Below are 10,243 nucleotides of genomic sequence, written 5' to 3' on the forward strand. Positions count from 1 at the left end.
TGTGTGTGTGTGTGTGTGTGTGTGTGTGTGCGTGTGTGTGTGTGCTCACACAGAGGAGAGAAAAGAGATAGACAAAGGGAGAGATGGAGATGTTTGTATTCTAGAATGATAACAGGCCAAACCGAAACCCTGGACCGAATCGAACTCAGAAACCTGCAGTCAGCATCTAAATGCAGAAAAACGTAATGACGGGGCAGGCTGAAGAGCACCGACTCAAGAAGATAAAGACGTAACTGTGCGTAGGTGCGTGTACACACATGCATGTAAATTAATTGTGAATAACGGATAAAGCGCAGACCGCGTGTCATAGAACGCCTTAAAAGTAGTTCAGACATACGGTTGAACGTGTTAAACTTTAAATAATAAGGGATGAAGGAGAATGGGTTGATCTCAGGGTGAAGTCTGGCGAGTGTCACCATGTGACGAGACAAGTGATATTCTATTCAGTGATGTATCTTCAATCAACACCCCTTTCTTTGAATTCAGAGCACAATAGACAACAGAAGTAGTTTAAGTAGTTTACTAAGGGTGTGTGTGCGTGTACGCAAGATATGGAATGGTATGTTGAATGGGAGGAAAAAGACAGGCAGCAAGCCAAGTTACCTAGATACATACACACACACACACACATACATATACATATATATGTTTAAGGGGTGATATATGAACAAGTAATCAGCTCCCTACCCTTACAAAAAAAAAAAATAAAAAAAGCAAACAAACAAACATACAAACAATTACTTGAAATTTGCCTTTTAATGAAAGAAAACAATACCTTGGCGACTTTCAAAGAGAAGGGAGATAATACCAAGGAGTTAATTTAAAAAAGAAATCTTTGTTAGCAGGCCAGGTGGACTTTATCAGCGAATATATATATATATATATACATATATATATATATATATATATATATATATATATATATATATATATATATATATATATATATATATATACATACACACACACACACACACACATATATGTACATACACACACACACATATATATGTACATACACACACACACATATATATGTACATACACAGACATATATATATGTACATACACAGACATATATATATATGTATATATATATATATAGACCCACACATACACACACACACACACACACACACACACATATATATATACACATACATATATTACATACAAATATAAGAGGAATGACCAGCAAAAGTGGACTCCTATATGCTAGAAATAGATGCCGAATCATCTAACCAACGAAGAATATGTTCTCAGTAAAATTTCAGCGAGACAACAGACCGTACCCTTATTATTAAATTTTATACATACATATATATATATATACATATTTATATATATATCCACACACATACATACATACATACATACATACATATATACATGATGGCTGCCCCCTCGTTATCGAGTATGGCCATTGCACGAAGCTTAACTTAACGGTGCTGTGATCGAATGTGACTTTTTAGCCCAGCCAAAGATCTACAATGTCTTGCACAGAGTTGGCATCCAAAACCTTTACTGGCAATAGCTGGCTGTTGTTGTAATTGGGCTCCATGTACCTTTGCGTGTCGTTTAAGTCAACGATCAGCTGTCCTGCTGATGTGAATATCTTTTTGAAAATCAAAGAGAAAGAAGATTACTATGTACAACTGCTTCGAAACCGCAAGCTTTAGTATCCGAATTATAAATTTACATTTATATCATTAATAATTGGAACACTTGGTTTTGAAAGTAAATACCTAACTGTCAGTCTGGATAAGCTTGGATTTTCAGAAAAAGGTATCAAGCAATTGATTCGCACAGTAGAAATAAAATCTGTAAGCGGAAGAGTACAACAATGCAAGACTTTTCTCAGATTTAAAATGTGACAGTGTTTAGCGTTATCTACATTCCAGAGATGGAGCTTTCTATCTTGGTTAGAAACCAGCTCCTTCTTCAGAGGGAGAATTTAAATGATTAAAAACAGAAGAGACGTACGTACATACATGCATATTAGTAAGTAAAAGAAGAAAATTATGAAAGTAATGCCTGGATAGATGGGTATCTTTGAGTCAACTTTTATCAAGGTTCGGTTAATGGGTTGGGCAAGTAAATAGAAAGAGATGGTTTGTGTGTACTGTAGTAAGAATTTATTTACGACTATATTAGTTATATAAGTTGATACAGTTAGCAGTGGTTGATGTGGTGTAGGATTGTACAGTCGCTCGCGTGTGTATGCATTGGAGACAAAGATATATGGTGAGGAACAGCAACACTACCAATACCATCATAATTATCGACGTCTAACTTCGGCGTAAGGCCAAAAATTTTGGGGATAAGTAGGGCCGGTTAAATCGACCTCGCTGAGAATTGAACTGAGAATGCAAAGGGTTAAATACTGCAAGGCATTTTGTCCAACGCTGTAACGATTCTGTAGTCCCCCGTTCTGTCCCGAATACCATCAACACCATCACCACTACAGCTAATAATAATCCTTTCTACTACAGGCACAAGGCTTGAAATTTTTTGGGAAGTGGGATAGTCGATTACATCGACCCCGATATTCAACTGATACTTATTTTATCGATCCCGATGTTCAATCGGTACTTATTTCATTGGCACCGAAAGGATAAAAGGCAAAGTCGGCCTCAGCAGAATTTGAACTCAGAATGCAAAACGGACGAAATGGCGCTATACATTTTTCACGGAGTGCTAATGATTCTTATCTTGACACAAGGCCAGTAATTTTAGAGAGAAGGGATTAGTCGATTACATTGATCCCTGAAAGGATAAATGGCTGTGAAAGGATGAAATACCGCTGGGCATTTTGTCCGACGCTGTAACGATTTCGTCAAATTAGACACCATTCCTTATATTTCTTCATTTGCTGTCAGATAATTCATGGCAAATGTACATTTTACTAAACTTACGAAATTGAGAAGCTACTAAGCTTTAAGTTTGAAGACGTTACGAGCAGAAGTTTTTTTGTCCAAGAAAGGGAAATTGAAATTGTTTAAGATAGTACTGAGCAATACAAGCTTATTCAAATTTAGATGACTTTTACCGAAGTACCACTAGTTTCGTTAGACTCTGGTTGTTCGTAATAAAACTATTTGCACACAAGCTCTTATGTATGGTTGGACTGAATAACATCTTTTAATCCATTAAAATTTTTTTCCCTTCGTTATAACCAAAGATACACACAACGATGCCGTTTATTTTGTACCAAACAAGGAAGCAATATTTAATGTCAAGATTGCTTTTGTTTTGCAGGAAATTCTGTTTGCAAATGTATCTTTCTCCAACAATATTGCAAAAGTGTAAACAATTTCCTGAGAGCATACCAGTAAAATATCTCGGACTTGCTTCAAAAGAGGAACAGCTGTGATATTGGTTTTATACAAACCGAAACAGGCGAGAACACAGCACAACGTTTAGTTTCTTAGGTAGCGAAGCCTTTACTCAACAAAATAGTTCGTATTTAATTAAATAGACGCCTCAACAAATACACCCTTATCTGAAGAGAAGATATGTCATATAAACAGAGGACTGCTGAAAGTTTTTAAAGGTCTTGTAACACACTTCGTTATCTCAAAGACTGTCTACTGTTTATAAACATATTTCAGCTCCCAGACTTCTTCCCATACTTGCATAAGATTTATATACTGCAACATATTGATTTCCAGACGTCCACTTATTTAACTGCTTATCAAAACGATTAAGATATTTACTCAGTTTAATCGGAAACGTTTCAATTCAAAGACAAACTGATGTGTTAAATTCTTGGACCAACCATTGCTAAATAGTTATTGGTAAGGTAGTATTGCTTCCACAAAATAGCGATGCACAGTTGTTAAACAAGATTAAACAGTATAGAAGGAAGAATAACAGTAACAAAAATGTCACACTTAAAAAATAATTAATTGCTATATCTGTAACGATTTAAGCCTAGTTTTCATGAAAAACATTTAGCTCAGAATGCATCTGTCGGCTCCAATTTAGTTCTTATATATATATCTTTTACCTTTTACTTGTTTCAGTCATTTGACTGCGGCCATGCTTGGTCACCACCTAAAAACTGTGAGATGCATACAACACTTGGGTTTCCCAAGTGGTCACCCATCTAAGTACTAACTAGGCTCGACATTGCGAAACGGCCGTAAGCCGTATGTGTGTGTGTGTGTGTGTGTGTGTGTGTGTGTGTGTGTTACCATGCAGCCTGTAATATAACGGGGAACTTTTACGACCAGGGGTAATATTAGGAAATAAGGCATACATACAATAATTATGATTTCACATATCAAATTTCTTGATACTTATTCAGAATGATGAAATGAATACTAATTTTTAAAATAAAAATATTTATTATCTTAGAATAAAAATAAATAAAACAAATTTCTTATTTATATTAACTCCACCTTCCGTACTCTATCATTTATGCCCTCCCCTCCTGCAACCAAGCTTAGTAAGTGCACTTATCATGCACATCTTAATTTATCTATCTTTAGTACCCTCTCTCTATACGATGACAAGCGTTACTAGAGGGATCAACCAACTAACCAACATTTGGATCGCCTATCATATATTCAAATTATCTGTACTTCGCGAGAATGGTACACAAGCACCTAGCAGCAATTGTAGTCGACAGAATGAAGAAGGGACATCATCTCAAGCAATTAAGAATCCTCCGGAATTAACATGCCATCAAGATAAAGAATGTTGTTTTTCCTCTTGAAAGAAGGAGATAATGATGAATTTGTATTCAACTATATTCTTCTAGATTCAAATTTTTGCTGGAAACAGCAAAACTTTCAGGTTCAATAAAGTGTCATAGATATATCGGGTTGATTCAATCGGCCATATGCCTTCTCATACAAAAATTGTACACAGTAGAAACAAAATCACACACACACTTGTTATATATGAAATCCTGTTTAGCTTACAAACATATTGCACCACTTACTTCAAATTCAAAGGCCAAGGCCGGTCCTTGGGTTGCTGGCGCCCCGGGCAAGCTAAACTACGACGTGGAAATTTCCTTGTCTTTGTCACGCTCTCCTTAGTGCCCCCTAGCACATGGCGCCCCGGGCGACTGTTCGAGTTGCCGGTACCTTGAGCCGGCCCTGACAAGGGTGCATTGAACACATTTTTCATCCTAAAATAAAACTTAGATAGATATACATAGACCTCGTGTTTCAATGATCCAACCGCACACCTCAGTATGTCGCAGAAGGCATTTCAGTTGTGGTGGGTGTACTCTTATATACTAGCAATCGCTAAATACATGTAAACCTAAAAACAAAACAACAGAACAGTAAAACAAATAATAAGCACACACACACACACACACACACAATACAGGTTTTCTTTCAGTTTCCGTCTATCAAATCCGCTCACAAAGAGCATTGATCGGCATGAGGCTATAGTTGAAAACACTTGCTCCAAAGTGCCGCGCAGCGGGGCCGAAATCGAAACCATGTGGTTGCAAAGCGAGCTTTTTAACCACATAACTATGCTTGCGCCTGGTGTTACCCCCCCCCAAAAAAAAAGCGAAACGTGCCAGTAATAGGGGAAGCGATGATAGACGAGATTACCAGAAAAGAAACCCTGCTTCTTAAAGCCAGGACATACAATTTTAAAGATCAAAGGCATGAAATTGAAGAAGACTACGTTGCGCATGTAGGTACCCTCTTTCTGGGTGTCTTGCTTGTTATTTATATTCATTCATATATTTTAGATCAGCATTGCATGACTCGCACTCATGTAGGAATCACCACTGATGTATGTATTTATTAGCTTTTACTTGTGTCAGTCATTGGTCTGCTGTCATGCTGGGGTATTCCCTTGAAGAGTTTAGTTGAATAAATCAACTACAGTACTTCTTAATTTTAAGTTTGATACTTATTCTTTTGGTGTCTTTGCTGAACAGCTAGATGCAGGGACATAAACAAACCAGCAACGGTTGTCAATTGGTGGGAGGCACCGCCACAAAACACACACACACACACACAACTGGCTTCCGCATAGTCTCCGTTTACCAAATTCACTCACAAGATATTGGTCGACCTGGGGCTATAGTAGATATTTTCCCATGTAGTAAGACTAAACCCGACTTTCTCTCTCTCTCTCTCTCTCTCACTCACACACACACACACACACACACACACACACACACACACACACTACATATAAGAAAAATGGTGGACATTGACTTCGAAGTTTCCCCAGTCGGTGGGATCCGTCAGGCAGTCTGAGGAAATCAAGGACTGGTGAAACTTCGAAGTGACTCAACCACTTTCCTTGTAAAAATAATTGTGATATTCCACTTAACTTTAATGAGTGGTACTTCAAATAATGTTTGGGTGTTTAATATATAAACTATGAGTAAAAACAAACAAAACGCACACACGCATGCAGAAATAATTTATAGGCGCGGGAGTGGCTGTGTGGTAAGTAGCTTGCTTATCAACCACATGGTTCCGGGTTCATTCCCACTGCGTGGCACCTTCGGCAAGTGTCTTCTACTGTAGCCTCGGGCCGACCAAAGCCTTGTGAATGGATTTGGTTAACGGAAACTGAAAGAAGCCCGTCGTATATATGCTTATGTATGTGTGTGTATATGTTTATGTGTCTGTTTGTCCCCCCTCCCCAACATCGCTTGACAACCGATGCTGGTGTGTTTACGTCCCCGTAACTTAGCGGTTCGGCAAAAGAGACCAATAGAATAAGTACTAGGCTTACAATCGTCCTGGGGTCGATTTGCTCGACTAAAGGCAGTGCTCCGGCATGACCGCAGTCAAATGACTGAAACAAGTAAAAGAGAGATATATAAACATGTCTGTGTGTTTACATACTCAAACAAACATACGTTATGTTAATATATACAATATATACCTTATGTGTAAACAGATATTCAAAATACGTATTCGAATTTAAGTGGTTTCATATTTATCAGATCATTAGCAACTATTCATGCACTTTGTATTGTTTTTCCTAGAATATGTGCGCGCACGCGTGCATTGACGTCATATGAATTTATAAACTTTAAGCGTTCATTAATTCTTTGTTGGAACACTGGCTCTCGAAGCTTAAAATAAAGCTATAAATAATAGCGTGTAAATTATTGAGTGAAAAAACCCCATTTAGATGAAAAAGGCAAAGGCTGCCCGTGAACTTCGAACCCAAATCTCCACGACCAGCCTTCGACTTTTCTATTCAAAAGTTTCTTTTTAATCCAATACTTACACGCTATTATTTACAACTTTAATCTTCTTCCTTGAGATCCAATATTCCAAAAATAAATACACACATATACAGAGATGAGAAAGAGATAAAGAGGAGGGGAGAGAAAAAGACAGAAAAAAGTAAAGTTATGACACAGTAAGGTTCCTGAGGCAAATCGAGCCATTTCATGGCTTATCACGTATGTGTTCTGCGATAGTCAATCAAAATTAGTGGTCGGGCAAGGCACTACTAATAATAGTATCAAAGTGGAGAATGATACAGGAGCAACAGGTGGAATATGATAGCACCTTTGCCACCTGATAGAAGTAATACAATAAAATTCTTTCGAATCAAGCCCTTCCGTCCTAAAAACAAAGATACAAAACATCGGATCGCATTGTTTTAGATAAGAAAAAAGGCGGATGACTACAGCGGGGATGTTTTTGTACATAGCTCCGCATGACCAGTTAGAAATAAATCAAGGCTACACAACAATAACCATAAGTGCGGCGATCCAACGAGGGAATCTACATAGCCGCTTTGGCCACTCTGAATAGTTGAAATATTTCTCAAATATCACACCGTTTATATCTTAAATAAAGGACACATTAAATAATATAATAGTGGTAGTAGTATTAATAGTGGTACACAACTTTAAAAAAAAGACGGGATAGTTACGGTTGGAATGTTTTTGATCAATGGGACTATCTGCTCAGTCAAGGGCTGGTCTGAGACCCTGCAACAACAACAACAACAACAGCTATCGCGGATACATTCGATAATATATTCTATGGTCACAATTGGAATGCTTTTGAACAATAATTCTGAACAAAATCAAGGGCTCACCTATCACAAAACGATCCACCACCACCAGTTTATAGCACAATACAAACTAACACTGTTGAAATGTAAAATGCCTATACACTTGAACATATTAAATAATGTCCTTGAATGTCTGTGTGTGAATGTGGTTGTGTCAATATGTGTGTATGTGAATATGGTCGTGGTTGTGTGTGTGTGTGTGTGAAATGTGGTTGTGTGAATGCGGTTTTGTGAGTGTGTGTGTGTGTGTGTGTGAGAAATGTGGTTGTGTAAATGTGGTTTTGTGAGTGTGTGTGGGTAGGTGGGTGAAACAAGTCCTTTGAGTGATTTATTTCTCCAGCCTGGATTGCGGGACTGATGAGGGGCCGGCTGACATTCTTTTGTCACTGTATATATTAAACTATTTAATAATAATATTTCGTCTACCCTCCCACCTGACGTAAAAACGTGTTTTATGTTGACGTGGTTTATGTAGTACTCCGTCAACGACACTTTATCTGTGGAACGAATGGATGGATGAATAAATGAATGAATGAATGAATGAATGAATGCATACATACATACATACATACAGACAGACAAACAATAAATAAGACTATTCTGTTAACATTGTCTAATTTCATGTGGAAGAGCCTTCGTAGTTTCTAGTCTAGAACCGGCCCTTTTCCCATTGGTGAGAAATTCGAAAAATAAAACCAAGAAAAATATGCATGCAAGTATACCATACATACATACATACATACATACATACATACATATACACGTTCATACACATAGGTATATATACACATGCATACACATACACATAGGTATATATACACATGCATACACATACACATACGTAAGAGCCACCGACAGATCCTCTACATAGTCACTACACCTGCTAGAAATTGCAGCCAAACCTCTTTCAAATCACGCCCTACTATTGTGAAAAAGGAAAGGCTGCTTAGATAATGTATGTAGTCCTTCATATAATACGTCTGAATGAAAGACAGGGTAGTCACGACAGAAGAATTGAAACAGGGTATGTGTGTACTGAACATTGTAGTATATACAAAGCAGTAGAAATTAACGGACATGTGAATATATGACAGAGTATAGAATGTTTATAAATAGTGCATGTGTGAAGGAACGTAGAAATGTATTAGTAGTAGCATACCCTAAGCATACATATGTACATCTATAGCTACACACACACACACATCAGATACATAGACACACAGACAAGATAACACATGTTTATGTATGTATGTATGTATGTACGTATGTATGTGTGTCTGTGTACGTATGTGTGTGTGTATATATGTATGTGTATGTATAAAATACACTGAAAAATTGTGTGAATAGAAAGAAGTTAACAAACAAGTATAAAAAAAGTGAATGTTTATATTTTCTTCGATACCTGAACGCAGTAATTTTGCTTGAAAAATATAAACACACGCACACACACACACTTTTGATAGATCAAGAGATAGCTAAAAATAAAGGTAGAAAGAGAGATATGCAGCGGTACCGAAAAAGGTTATGCATACATGCATACATACGGTCACAGTCGCACAAAGGAATATTTTGTTTATCTTTCAATGTAATTTACATTTTTATCTTATCGTCGAACCAGAATATTCTGTCCGAAATTTACAAAAGATAAACACTTGCATACAGAATAATAAAAGTGATATATGATCAGACTGCCTACCAGGTTGTATGTCGGTGTTACTAGCTTTGGTGGAGGCTTTGACAGTTTTTTTGTCTTCGAGTGTTTTTTTTTCTGCTCCATCTCGTTATCTTCGGTGGAATTTTGCTTCTCCGTCTTCTGACTCTTACAGTTGGTCCAAATTAACCAACACGGCTTTAAGGAATCCAGGATGTGTTTTTGTTATTGGGACAGCTTCCGCGAGATAAAGTAAATTAAATATAACGAGTTATCTGTTTATAAGAGAGCGGCTGTAGTGTTGTCCTGCCAGTTTGTGTACTGTGATATATACATAACGCAGTTGATAGTCCGAGGGTATTTCTCCGTGAATCGACAATTATTTGCGTGGATATATGCATATATATGCACAGGTTTATTAAATGTCAATACTAGCGTGTGTATGTGTGTTTGTTTCGCTTCGAATCAGCTCAAGCCAACACTTCAATAAGTATTCTGTATTCTCAAGGCGCCTGGTCGAGAGAGAGAGAGAGAGAGAGAGAGAGAGAGAGAGAGAGAGAG

General features: G+C 37.3%; 1 protein-coding gene across 5 annotated transcripts in view; it reads right to left on the bottom strand.

Moving 5' to 3' along the window:
- Positions 1-10,243, bottom strand: part of LOC106883652 (ras-related protein Rab-1D) — a 135,796-nt gene that overhangs the window by 50,312 nt on the left and 75,241 nt on the right. Inside the window, exon 1 of one of the 5 annotated variants that reach the window (XM_052966425.1) lies at positions 9,728-10,173. The exons of 3 other annotated variants lie outside the window; for them this stretch is intronic. In XM_052966425.1, coding sequence (XP_052822385.1) covers positions 9,728-9,808 — 81 coding nt within the window. In that variant the 5' untranslated portion in view covers positions 9,809-10,173. Of the gene's footprint in view, positions 1-8,055; positions 8,151-9,727; positions 10,174-10,243 lie in introns of those variants that run through there. One more of the 5 variants, XM_052966429.1, reaches the window with a different exon arrangement.

The sequence above is a fragment of the Octopus bimaculoides genome, chromosome 3 (assembly GCF_001194135.2).
Source record: "Octopus bimaculoides isolate UCB-OBI-ISO-001 chromosome 3, ASM119413v2, whole genome shotgun sequence".
Lineage (NCBI taxonomy): Eukaryota > Metazoa > Mollusca > Cephalopoda > Octopoda > Octopodidae > Octopus > Octopus bimaculoides.